Raw genomic sequence first — 13,639 nt, forward strand, 5'->3', positions numbered from 1 at the left:
CACAGAAGATAGTTGAGGCCACACAGTTCATTGGCTATATTTAAGAGGGAGTTAGATATGGCACTTGTGGCTAAAGGGATCAGGGGGTATGGAGAGAAGGCAGGTACAGGATACTGAGTTGGATGATCAGCCATGATCATATTGAATGGCGGTGCAGGCTCGAAGGACCGAATGGCCTCTACTCCTGCACCTATTTTCTATGTTTCTATGTTTCTATGTAAAAAACCAACTGTTTCAGGTCTGGGTGAAAGTTGATCAACAATATAAAAACTCATCTCCTATCTCCTATTTGCTAATCTCTCTCCTGCTCCTTCTTCTCTTCCTCACTATCTTTTTCTTTTTTTATACGCACTACATGTTTTTCTACTCTCTACTATCTCTCTCTTTCTCATTTCTCTCTTAAAAAAAAACAAACAACTGAAGTTGTACAGAGAATGTATCATGTCAACATATATTTGGCACCGGCAAAAAGGTTCCACTGCATTGTACTTCTAATAAATAAAATTTAAAAAAAATAAAATAAAATAAAAAGTTCTCGACCCGAAACGTCAACCATTCCTTCTCCCCCCCAGAGACGCTGCCAGTCCCCGCTGAGTTTAGTTTAGTTTAGAGATACAGCGCGGAAACGGGCCCTTCGGCCCACCGGGTCCGCGCCGACCAGCGATCCCCGCACACTAACACAATCACACACACACACACACACGAGGGACAATTGTTACATTTATACCAAGTCAATTAACCTACAAACGTGTACGCCTTCGGAGTGTGGGAGGAAACTGAAAATCTCGGAGAAAACCCACGCAGGTCACGGGGAGAACGTGCAAACTCCGCACAGCACGGGATCCAACCCGGGTCTCCAGCGCTGTAGGGCTACAACTCTACCGCAGCGCCACCGTGACGCCCGACTTACTCGGGCGTGTTGTGTGGGTCAACGATGATACCGCTGGGTAGTAATCCAGCGTGTTTGGGGCAGCCTCTCGGTATCTGCGGCCCATCACCACCCCCCCTTCCCCCCTCCCCCGTCGGCTCCTTACCGGGTCCATGGTGAAGCAGGCCCGGTCCCAGTCCATGGATGAGCCCAGTCGACGTAGCTGGTGGTAAATGCGATCGCCCTTCCTACAGAGACAAACGAGAGATTAGAGGGGCGGCAGTGACAGGGGGGAGGATCAACGCACAGACACGTGCACACACGCACAGACACACGGGCACACTCAGATACGTGCTCACACTCAGATACGCACTCACAGACACGTGCTCAGACACGCGCTCACTCAGACAAGTGCACACACTCAGACACGCGTGCACGCACTCAGACACGTGCACTCAGACACACGCGCACACTCAGATACGCACTCAGACACGCGCGCGCACACACACTCAGACGCGCGCACACAGAAAGACACACAGAAACGCTCAGACACGCGTGCATACACAGAAATGCGTGTGCACACTCGGACACGCGTGCACACACACAGGCACGTGCGCACACTCACATTCACAAGCACACGCGCACACACTCAGACACGCGCGCACACAGAAACAGAAACACGTGCTCATACACGTGCGCACACACAAAACCGCACGTGCTCACTCAGATACACGCACACTCAGACACACAGGCCCACACAGAGAAAGACAGACTAACAGACATACACATGCACGCGCTGTGCCGTGAGGGGAGGGAGTGGGTGTTGAACCGTACTCACTCGTGCTTCCACCTCCACACCTGCTCGATGAATCGCTGCCGGCCCAAGTCGTGCCGGGTTTGTCGACTCTCCCTCCACAGGCGTTTCTCCACCACCACCTGTGTGGCAATGCCCGCGTGGTCACAGCCCGGGTTCCACAGTGTGGTCTCCCCGCACATACGGTGCCTGCACACGCAACACGGGCACACCGTCACACACACGGGGAGAGAGGGGGGGGAGAGGGGAGAGGGGGAGAGGAGGGGGATGGGGAGGAGAAGGGGAAGGGGAGGGAGAGGAGAGGGGGGAGAGAAGGGGGGGGAGAGGAGAGAGGAGAGGGGGGAGAGGGGAAGGGGAGAGAGGGGGAGGGGAGGGGAGAGAGGGAGAGGGGGGGAGAGGGAAGAGGGGGGGAGAGGAAGAGGGAGAAGGGGAAGGGGAAGAGGGGAGGGGAGGAGAAAGGAGGGAGAGGGGAGAGAGAGGGGAGAGGAGGGAAAAAGGAGGAGGAGGGGAAGGGGAAGGAAAGGGGGAAGGGGAGGAGGGGAAGAGGAGGAGAGGAGAGGGGGAGGGGGGGAGGGGGGGAGGGAGGGGAGGGGAGGGGAGGGGAGGGGGGGGTAGGAGAGGAGGGGGGGGGGGAGAAGGGAGAGGAGAGGGGAGGAGAGGGGGGGAGGGGAGGGGAGAGGGAGGGGGAGAGGGGGGGAGGGGGAGAGGGAGGGGAAGGGGAGGGAGAGGAAGGGGGAGAGGGGGGGGGCGGAGAGGGGGGGAGAGGGGGAGAAGGGGGAGGAGGGGAGGGGAGGGGAGGGGGGGAGGGGGGGGAGGGGGAGGAGAGGGGAGGAGAGGAGAGGGGAGGGTGGTGGAGAGGAGAGGGAAGTGGAGAGAAGAGAGGAGATGAGAGGGTAGGTGACAAGATGACGGGAGTAGATGAGGGGAGGAGGGGAGAGTGGAGCGGGGAGGAGTGGAGCAGAGGAGAAGGGGAGAGATGAGGGGGGATAGAAGAGCGGAGGGAGGAAGGAAGGGGAAGGGGAGGAGAGGGGGGGGAAGGGGAGGAGGAGGGAAAAGGGGAGGGGGGAGGGGAGGGGGGAAGGGGAGGAGAGGGGGGGGAAGGGGAGGAGAGGGGGGAGGGGGGGGAAGGGAGGAGGATGGGGGGGAGGGGGAGGAGAGAGGGGGGAGGGAGGAGGAGGAGGGGGGGGAGGGGGGAGGAGGAGAGGGGAGGAGAGGGGGGAAGGGGAGGAGGAGGGGAGGGTTGGGGACAGGGGGAGTACCAGCGGGAGGGAGGGAGAAGGGGATAGCAGGGGTCAGGGAAATGACCCAGGGTTGTAACGAGAGCGGTCACGTTAGGCGGGGGAGGGATGGTATGCAGATCATGAATAATCCTTTGGGATTGGGTTCGGAGAGATCCCGGCTGCTGCGGGTAACGAGAAAACAATGTGGACCTCGGCTCACAAAATGCTGGAGTAACTCAGCGGGACGGGCAGCATCTCCGGAGAGAAGGAATGGGTGACGTTTCGGGTCGAGACCCTTCCACAACCTCACCCACCCATCCCTTCTCTCCAGAGATGACGCCGCCTGTCCCGCTGAGTTAACATAGAAACATAGAAAATAGGTGCAGAAGGAGGCCATTCGGCCCTTCGGGCCAGCACCGCCATTCATTGTGATCATGGCTGATCGTCCCCAATCAACAACCCATGCCTGCCTTCTCCCCATATCCCTTGACTCCACTAGCCCCTAGAGCTCTATCTAACTCTCTCTTAAATCCATCCAGTGATTTGGCCTCCACTGCCATCTGTGGCAGGGAATTCCACAAATTCACAACTCTCTGGCTGAAAAAGTTTTTTCTCACCTCAGTCTTAAATGATCTCCCCTTTATTCTAAGACTGTGGCCCCTGGTTCTGGACTCGCCCAACATTGTGAACATTTTTCCTGCATCTAGCTTGTCCAATCCTTTTATAATTTTATACGTTTCTATAAGATCCCTCCCCTCATCCTTCTAAACTCCAGTGAATACAAGCCTAGTCTTTTCAATCTTTCCTCATATGACAGTCCCGCCATCCCAGGGATCAATCTCGTGAACCTACGCTGCACTGCCTCAATCACAAGGATGTCCTTCCTCAAATTAGGAGACCAAAACTGGACACAATACTCCAGCACTTTGTGTCCATCGTAGGTTTAAACCAGCGTCTGCAGTTCCTTCCTATGCAAACGTTGGTAGAGAGCTACAGCGCAGAAACAGGCCCTTCGGCCCACCGAGTCCGCGCCGACCAGCTATCCCCGCACATTGGCACGGCGCCAGAGACCCAGGTTCGATCCCGACTACAGGTGCTGTCTGTACGGAGTTTGCACGTTCTCCCCGTGACCTGCGTGGGTTTTCTCCGAGATCTCCGGTTTCCTCCCACACTCCAAAGACGTGCGGGTTTGCAGGTCGATTTGGCTTCAGTCGACATTGGGGATTCAATCTACCTCCGTCCCACAGGAAACCTCAGAGGTGATGGGTCTTCCCCTCCCCCCCCCTCTTTCAACCCGGCTACCACTGAACCTGCTAAAGTACAGCAGGCAGTGGAGAAAGCGAACGGCATGTTGGCCTTCATAACAAGAGAAATCGACTATAGGAGCAAAGAGGTCCTTCTGCAGTTGTACAGGGCCCTAGTGAGACCACAGCTGGAGTATTGTGTGCAGTTTTCGTCTCCTAATTTGAGGAAGGACATTCTTGCTATTGAGGGAGCTCAGCGTAGGTTTACAAGATTAATTCCCGGGATGGCGGGACTGTCATATGCTGAGGGAATGGAGCGGCTGGGCTTGTACACTCTGTGGAGTTTAGAAGGATGAGAGGGTTCTCATTGACATACACATAAGATTGTTAAGGGCTTGGATACCCGCTAGAGGCAGGAAACATGTTCCCGATGTTGGGGGAATCCAGAACCAGGGGCCACACAGTTTAAGAATAAGGGGTAAGCCATTTAGAACGGAGGCGAGGAAACACTTTTTCTCACAGAGAGTGGGCGAGTCTGTGGAATTCTCTGCCTCAGAGGGCGAGGGGGGCAGGTTCTTCTGGATACTTTCAAGAGAGAGCTAGATAGGGCTCTTAAAGATAGCGGAGGGGTCAGGGGATATGGGGAGGGGGAGGAACGGGGAACGAGGTAATGATTGTGGATGATCAGCCATGATCACATTGAATGGCGGGTGCTGGCTCGAAGGGCTGAATGGCCTACTCCTGCACCTATTGTCTATGGTCTATAAACAGACCGGCCGCATGGAACAGGTTAGGAGCTTGCCGCGGGCCGGATAAAAATCTCGTGGCGGGCCGGATGTGGCCCGGGGGCCGCAGTGTGCCGACTCCTGCTCTAAACTAAACTAGTGTGAACACGCGATCGCTGGTCGGCACGGGCTCGGTGGGCCGAAGGGCCGGCATCCACGCTGTACCCCCACGTCAAAGGGCAACAGCGGATCTTCCAGCTTACCCCGTATTCGGGTTTGAAGAATCCTTGCTTCTCCCACCAGGAATACCAGGAAGCCTCAACATACTGTGGGCTGTAGGAATCCGGCATTGGACAACTCACATCTACAGAGAGAGGGGAGAGGGGGAGAGAGAGCAGAGAGAGGCGCAGTCAGAGAAAGAGGGAGACAGAGAGAGGGAGACAGAGGGAGGGGAGAGACAGAGGGAGGGAGAGAGAGGGAGGGGAGGGAGGAGAGGGAGGGGGGACGGGGGAGGGGGAGGGAGGGGGAGGGAGAGGGAGGGGGAGGGAGGAGAGAGGGAGGGAGAGAGGAGAGGAGAGGAGGGAGAGGGGAGGGAGAGGGGGGAGAGGAGGGAGAGGGAGAGGGGGAGAGGAGGAGAGGAGGAAGAGACGGGAGAGAGGGAGACGAGGGAGAGAGGGAGAGGGAGAGGAAGAGAGAGAGAGAAGGAGAGAGAGGGAGAGAGAGAGAGAGAGGGAGGGAGAGAGAGGAGGAGAAGAGAGAGAGAGAGAGAGAGAGAGGAGGGAGACAGAGAGGGAGACAGAGAGAGAGACAGAGAGGGAGGAGACAGAGAGGGAGGGAGACAGAGAGGGAGACAGAGAGGGAGAGGGAGAGGGAGACAGAGAGGGAGGGAGACAGAGAGGGAGGGAGACAGAGAGAGAGGGAGACAGAGGAGAGGAGGGAGAGAGGAGAGAGAGAGAGGGAGACAGAGAGAGAGGGAGACAGAGAGAGAGACGGAGGGAGAGGGAGACAGAGAGAGGGAGAGAGGGAGACAGAGAGGGAGAGAGGGGGAAGAGAGAGGGAGAGAGAGGGAGACAGAGACAGAGAGGGAGACAGAGAGGGAGACAGAGAGGGAGACAGAGAGAGAGGGAGATGGAGGGAGATAGAGGGAGAGACTCATTAGGGGCACAGTTACACTCTCAGAAACACCACATACACCAGCGATCAGACATTGTGTGTTAAAATTACTCAGTGGGTCGGGCAGCAACTGAGGAGAGAAGGCGAGTTGACTGTTTTCACACAGAGGGCGGTGGGTGTATGGAACAAGCTGCCAGAGGAGGTAGTTGAGGCTGGGACTATCCCATCGTTTAAGAAACAGTTAGACAGGTACATGGATAGGACAGATTTGGAAGGATATGGACCATGCACAGGCAGGTGTGTGTATATATGCATGTATGGGGTTTACGCATGGATAATGCATGTACATGTTTGTGTATGTGTATATATATATGTAGATTAGATAGTTTGTGAATTAATTGATGAGAAGGGGTAGGAATAAATAAGTGTATACTTCCTCCTGCTCCTTTTCGAACATACAAGATTTAATTTCTGATGTTTATGAATGAATAAGTTTATTGGCCAGGTATTCACATACAAGGAATTTGCCTTGGTGCTCTGCCCGCAAGTGACATGACACACAGCGACAGTTGGGAATGGCACATAAAACATTAACAATAAAACATTATTGATTAAACATGTGACTCAGTGAGAAGTGGGGTGGGAGATTGCAACCTTCACGTGGTCCGCCCTGTTTTGACGAGTGCAATCAACCTGGCGTGCACAATCAAATAAGATCAAAGAGAACAAGTTGTCCAACAACTTTAGGCTGTGCACGCCATACACAAGAAGAAGTGAGAAGTAATTCAATGATTCATTTCATTTCATTTTATTTTGCTTTGTTTATAACTTTTTTTTGTTTTACATGTTCGAAATATGGGGTAGATGGCTGCCCTGCCAGCAGTCTGTTCGTTTTTTTCATCTTTTTGTTATTTTTAGTGTTTGTTAAAAGTTTAATTTAATGTTCTCCGGTTTGTTTTATGTGGGGGGAAGGGGATGGGATCGGGGGGAATTTTTTTTTCAGGTTCTTACCTTCCCGGAGATGAGATTAATTTTCGGATCGCATTCTCTGGGCGCTCCGCAGCCTACCATCGATGGAGGTGGAGGCCTCCTCGGGCTGTCATGAGCCCCACCGCGGGGCGCGAACTTACCATCGGAGCCGATCCCTTGCCTGGGATCGTTCCCACCGCGGACTTTACCATCAAGAGCTCGTAGTCTCGGGAGAGGCCGAGTCGGGAGCTCCAACGTTCGACCAGCCCCGAAGCGAGGTTTGATTGCCCTGCGCGGGGGAGCCGACATCCCACCGATGCAGGAGCTGATCACCTCGACGCGGAGACCCCGTACGCCACCGGCTACGGGAGTCAAGATCGTTCCCGTCAATGGGGTCTCGAGGCCCATGACCGAGGAAGAACAAAGGGAAGAGACTTGAACTATATTTCGCCTTCCATCACAGTGAGGAATGTGGTGGAGTCACTGTGGTGGATGTTCATGTTCAAATGTGTTTTTTAGTGATCTGTTGCTTTTAATTGTATGACTGACCCGGCCAATGAAATTCCTCGTATGTTGCAAAACATACTTGGCGAATAAAATCTGATTCTGATATAAAATGTATACTGCTACTACTAAACTAAACACAACTCACCTTTCTTCTCTCCTGGAGGGGTCGCGATGTCGTATGTGATCACTCCCAAATCTTTCTTTTCTTTCTTCTCAACCTTGGGTTTTTTCTGGGCAATCACAAAACAAATAAATTCAGCAGATGTGCGCGAGAATTTAAAAAAAACCACGGTGGCGCAGCGGTAGAGTCGCTGCCTCACAGCGCCGGAGACCCGGGTTCGATCCCGGCCACGGGCGCTTGTCTGCGCATTCTCCTACCGTGTGCAGCTGCAGACAATGAGACCACACCAAGCCAACTTTGAAGCAGGAATAACGAGAGTAGTTGAGTATAAGAGCAAAGAGGTCCTTCTGCAGTTGTACAGGGCCCTAGTGAGACCACACCTGGAGTATTGTGCGCAGTTTTGGTCCCCTAATTTGAGGAAGGACATCCTTGCTATTGAGGGAGTGCAGTGTAGGTTCACCAGGTTAATTCCCGGGATGGCGGGACTGTCATATGCTGAGAGAATGGAGCGGCTGGGCTTGTACACTCTGGAGGTTAGAAGGATGAGCGGGCATCTTATTGAACCATATAAGATTATTAAGGGTTTGGACACACTAGAGACAGGAAACATGTTCCTGATGTTGGGGGAGTCCAGAACCAGGGGCCACACAGTTTAAGAATAAGGGGTAAGCCATTTAGAACAGAGACGAGGAAACACTTTTTCACACATAGAGTGGTGAGTCTGTGGAATTCTCTGCCTCACAGGGCGGTGGAGGCCGGTTCACTGGATACTTTCAAGAGAGCTAGATTGGGGCTGCACTCCCACAATAGCAAAGTCGTTGTGTTCAATAACTGATGGTAGCTGGGATGAAGTCAAAACCTTTTTTTCCCCCAAATATCAAATACTAGAGAATACCGATATTCATTGATATTTGGGAGAGAGAAAGTTGGCAACCCTACTCCCGATGGGAGAGAGAGGGGGGGAGGAGGGAATGGCCGGGGTGTGACTGGCCCTTGATTATGCTGCTGGCCTTGTCGAGGCATCATGGGGTGTAGGTGTGGTCAATGGAATGTGAAACATGAAGAAATCGAGTTGATTGAGAATCAAAACTGAAATTGGAAGACAGTCTTCTTTGCATGTGGCTCATAATTCACACTTTACTAACCGCATCAGGCTGCCTGAACAGATAGTGTTATCAGAAAAGCTTATGTGTGTGTGGGGTGGGGAAGAACAGAATGTACCATGACTAATATTAATATGTTTCACTATGAGTGCTTATTGATGAGCCTTGTTTTTACTGGAAGGTTTATTTGGTGATGGGTGTGCTGTGGGAAGCTGGAAAGAGTGTCTGAAGAAGGGTCTCGAACCCATTCCTTCTCTCCGGAGATGCTGCCTGACCCGCTGAGTTACTACAGCGTTTTGTGTCTATCTTCGGTTTAAACCAGCATAGAAACAGAAAATAGGTGCAGGAGCAGGTAGAACATTCTGCAGTGAGACCACACCAGGACCCGCAGGGCTGAAGGGCCTGTTTCCGCGCTGTATCTCTGCGCGGAAACCAGAAAGAAAAGATTCTGACCCAAGGAGTAAGCGGGTCAGGCAGCATCTGTGGAGAACATGGATAGGTGACGTTTCACAGAGTGCTGGAGTAACTCAGCGGGTCAGGCAGCATCTGTGGAGAACATGGATAGGTGACGTTTCGGGTCAAGACCCTCATTCAGGCTGTGGGTTGGTGCAGGGCACGAAGGGTCTTGGAGAGGGGGGGGGGGGGGGGGGGGGGGGGGGAAGAGAGTCCTACTAGAGTGGATGTAGGGAGGGGCGAGAGAGACGTCCTTATAGAGCCACCCGCCCCCACCCCCCCCACACACTTTCCCTCCCCGTCCCCCCTCTGTCCTGCCCCCACCCCACCCTACCGACGATCTCACACATCCCTCCACTGAACTGTGACAGGAACTTGACCACCCACAACTCCCCTCCCCATCAGCCACCACCCCCCCAGCTCATGCGGCGTTTGCCTCCTCCGCCCTATTGAGGAACATCCCATCCCCTTCTACCCATCCCCTTTCATCCCCTCCCTCACCCCATCTCCTCTCATCAAATCTCTCGACCTCGCCTAAATCACTTGCTCTCCCTCCTCTCTCCTCTGATCCCCCATCCGGTATACTCCTTATATCTCGCCTTCCCCTCTTCCTCCTTCTCTCATCCTCTCCTCCTCCCCCTCCCTCTCCATCATCTACTCCTTTCTCCACTCCCCTCTCCCCCTTCTCTCTCTCATTCCCCTCTTCCTCCCTGCTTCTCTCCTCCTCTCCCCTCTCCCTCTTTTCTCTCCCCTCTCCTCTGATATCCCTCTCCCCTCCCCTCCCACTAATCGTCTTCTCTCCTCTCTCTCTCTCCTTCTCTCTCCCTCCTTTCTCCTCTCCCTCCTCCCTAACCTCCCTCTCTCTCTCTCTCTCTCTCTCTCTCTCTCTCTCTCCACTCTCCCCCCCCCCCCTCTCCCTCTCTCTCCCCTGCTCCCACCTCAGGCATCTTCTGTTGCTGCTCCTTCATCTTCTCCTGTTTCTGCAGGAACTTGTCCATCTTCTCCCTCTTCGCCGCCTCCTTCTTCAGCTGGGCGGCCGTCTTCTTCACCGGGGCGGGGGCGGTGGCCGGCTGCTGTACCCCCCCTTCGTGCCCGGGCCCCTCCGCTGACACAGGGGCCCGCTCCGCACCTGTGGCAAAGAGGCATGGGCCCAGGTGTATGGTCAGCGCAGGTAGAGAGAGAGATGGAGACACACACACACACACGGGCCGAAGGTGAGTTGAAGATGGCAGATGAAGTTTAATGCGGATAAATGTGAGGTTACCACTTTGGTAGCAAAAACAGGAAGGCAGACTACTATCTAAATGGCGTCAAGGTGGTAAACGTGGAAGTACAACGGGATCAGCGGGTCCTTGTTCATCAGTCTATGAAAGTAAGCATGCAGGTACAGCAGGCAGTGAAGAAAGCGAATGGCATGTTGGCCTTCATAACACGAGGAATCGAATATAGGAGCAAAGAGGTCCTTCTGCAGTTGTACAAAGCCCTAGTGAGACCACACCTGGAGTATTGTGTGCAGTTTTGGTCCCCTAATTTGAGGAAGGACATTCTTGCTATTGAGGGAGTGCAGCGTAGGTTTACAAGGTTAATTCCCGGGATGGCGAGACTGTCATATGCTGAGAGAATGGAGCGGCTGGGCTTGTATACTCTGGAGTTTAGAAGGATGAGAGGGTTTCTCATTGAAACATATACGATTATTAAGGGTTTGGACACGCTAGAGGCAGGAAACATGTTCCTGATGTTGGGGGAGACCAGAACCAGGGGCCACACAGTTTTAGAATAAGGGGTAAGCCATTTAGAACGGAGACGAGGAAACACTTTTTCTCACAGTTGTGAGTTTGTGGAATTCTCTGCCACAGAGGGCGGTGGAGGCCAGTTCTCTGGATACTTTCAAGAGAGAGCTAGATAGGGCTCTTAAAAACAGCGGAGTCAGGGGATATGGGGAGAAGGCAGGAACGGGGTACTGATTGGGGATGATCAGCCATGATCACATTGAATGGCGGTGCTGGTTCGAAGGGCCGAATGGCCTCCTCCTGCACCTATTGTCTATTAATCACGGAGAGTCAGCACAGTTTTGTATGTGGGAGGTTGTGTCTCATGAATCTGATTGAGTTTTTAAAGAAGGTAGACAAAAGATGAGGGGGGATCTTATAGATCTATCCCTTGTTTGAGAAGGAACTGCAGATGCTGGAAAAATCGAAGGTAGACATAAATGCTGGAGAAACTCAGTGGGTGAGGCAGCATCTATGGAGCGAAGGAATAGATGACGTTTCGGGTCGGGACCCTTCTTCACTACTTTGAAGAAGTCCTTCTCCTCTCTCCGAAAAGTCTTGACCCGAAACGTCGCCTCGCTCCACAGATGCTGCCTCACCCGCTGAGTTTCTCCAGCATTTTTGTCTACCTTCGATTTTTCCAGCAACTGCAGTTCCTTCTCGAACAAAGGTTAGTCAAAGGGTCACCAATGAGGTAGATAGTAGTTCAGGACCGCTGTCTGGTTGTGGTAGGATGGTTCAGTTGCCTGGGAAGAAACTGTAGCTGAATCTGGAGGTGTGCGTGCACTTTCACACTTCTGGGAGAAGAGGACGTGGCTGAGGGTGTGAGTGGTTCGTGATGATGCTGCTGGCCTTGCCGAGGCAGCGCGAGGTGTAGATGGAGCTGATGGAAGGGAGGTCGGATTTTTGGGTGCAACGATGGAGCCGTTCCCAAAACTGTTCCCAAATTCATCCCGATTGAATCCCGTCCACGGCACGCGCGCGCATCCGTGGAAGACCAGAGCATGTCGAGGCGAGAACGCACCCCGCCCGAAGATTAGTGTCACTCACACCGTGTCTCCACCCACAGGCTGATAGAAACATAGATAGAAACATAGAAAATAGGTGCAGGAGGAGGCCATTCAGCCCTTCGAGCCAGCACCGCCATTCAATGTGATCATGGCTGATCGTCCCCTATCAATAACCCGTGCCTGCCTTCTCCCCATATCCCTTGACTCCACTAGCCCCTAGAGCTCTATCTAACTCTCTCTTAAATCCATCCAGTGATTTAGCCTCCACTGCCCTCTGTGGCAGGAATTCCACAAATTCACAACTCTCTGGTTAAAATGTTTTTCTCACCTCAGTCTTAAATGGCCTCCCCTTTATTCTAAGACTGTGTGTGGCCCCTGGTTTTGGACTCGCCCAACATTGGAAACATTTTTCCTGCATCAAGCTTGTCCAGTCCTTTAATAATTTTATATGTTTCTATATGATCCCCCCTCATCCTTCTAAACTCCAGTGAATACAAGCCCAGTCTTTTCAATCTTTCCTCATATGACAGTCCCGCCATCCCAGGGATCAATCTCATGAACCTACGCTGCACTGCCTCAATCACAACGATGTCCTTCCTCAAATTAGGAGACCAAAATCAGAGAGCTCCCTCTCTCTCGCGCTCTTTGACCAGTTGTGCATGCTGGGATGAAGTTACCTCTGCAGAGTTCTCCTGTGCTTTTGTCCTCGCTGGTGGGCGGGCGTCCATCGCAGAATTTGACCTCTCCCAGCGCTCTCCTGAACTCTGGCTGGTTCACGCACGTTTCGAACCAGCGGTTGGCGTTTACGAACGGCTTTCTGAACTCAGGATTGAAGACCTGCAAGGGGGGGGGAAGGAGACGCAAAGAGGCGTCAACTCCAAAGATGGTTGAACGCGATAATCGTGCGATTCAATCCCATTTACAAGTTCGCCAGCTGAGACAAGAGACATGAATGAATGAATGAATGAATGGATGAATAAATGGCCAAGTATTCACATACAAGGAATTTTCCTTGGTGCTCCACCCGCAAGTTACAACATGATATACAGTAATAGTTAAGTATGAATAGTTAGGACAAGGTGCAGGAGTAGGCCATTCGGCCCTTAGAGCCAGCACCGCCATTCAATATGATCTTCTTCTGAGGCACTGCCTCAATCCCAAGGATGTCCTTCCTCAAACTAGGAGACCAAAACTGCACACAATGCTGCAGATGCAGTCTCGCCAGAGCTCTATACAACTGCAGAAGGGCCTCTTTGCTCCTGTACTCAATTCCTCTTGTTATGAAGGCCAACATGATATTCGCTTTCCTTGCTGCACTGGTTCCCAACATCGGGAACATGTTTCCTGCCTCCAGCGTGTCCAAACCCTTAATAATCTTATATGTTTCAATGAGATCCCCTCTCATCCTTCTAAACTCCAGAGTGTACAAGCCCAGCCGCTCCATTCTCTCAGCATATGACAGTCCTGCCATCCCGGGAATTAACCTTGTAAAACCTACGCTGCACTCCCTCAATAGCAAGAACGTCCCGCAGTAACCTCGGGCCAACCGCCACTGCCGACTTACGTGTTGGTATGGGAGCAGCAGGGCACAGCTCACGGCAACGTCCGCCAAGGTGATCTTCTCCCCCACCAGGTACGTTCTCAACCTGAGGTGATCATCGAGGAACCTCAGCGTCTTCCGCAGCTCCACCTGTGCCCGGTCCACAGCCTGGGGGGGGGGAAG

General features: G+C 53.1%; 1 protein-coding gene across 1 annotated transcript in view; it reads right to left on the reverse strand.

The window, feature by feature from the left end:
* Window positions 1-13,639, reverse strand: part of vars1 (valyl-tRNA synthetase 1) — a 56,909-nt gene that overhangs the window by 38,015 nt on the left and 5,255 nt on the right. The window contains 10 exon segments of the mRNA XM_055630398.1: window positions 1,035-1,116; window positions 1,707-1,871; window positions 2,942-3,024; window positions 3,027-3,084; window positions 3,751-3,755; window positions 5,135-5,235; window positions 7,606-7,690; window positions 10,076-10,266; window positions 12,594-12,753; window positions 13,481-13,624. Of these exon segments, the coding sequence (XP_055486373.1) occupies window positions 1,035-1,116; window positions 1,707-1,871; window positions 2,942-3,024; window positions 3,027-3,084; window positions 3,751-3,755; window positions 5,135-5,235; window positions 7,606-7,690; window positions 10,076-10,266; window positions 12,594-12,753; window positions 13,481-13,624 (1,074 nt within the window).

This window comes from Leucoraja erinacea, unplaced genomic scaffold (assembly GCF_028641065.1).
Source record: "Leucoraja erinacea ecotype New England unplaced genomic scaffold, Leri_hhj_1 Leri_366S, whole genome shotgun sequence".
NCBI classification, from domain to species: Eukaryota; Metazoa; Chordata; class Chondrichthyes; order Rajiformes; family Rajidae; genus Leucoraja; species Leucoraja erinaceus.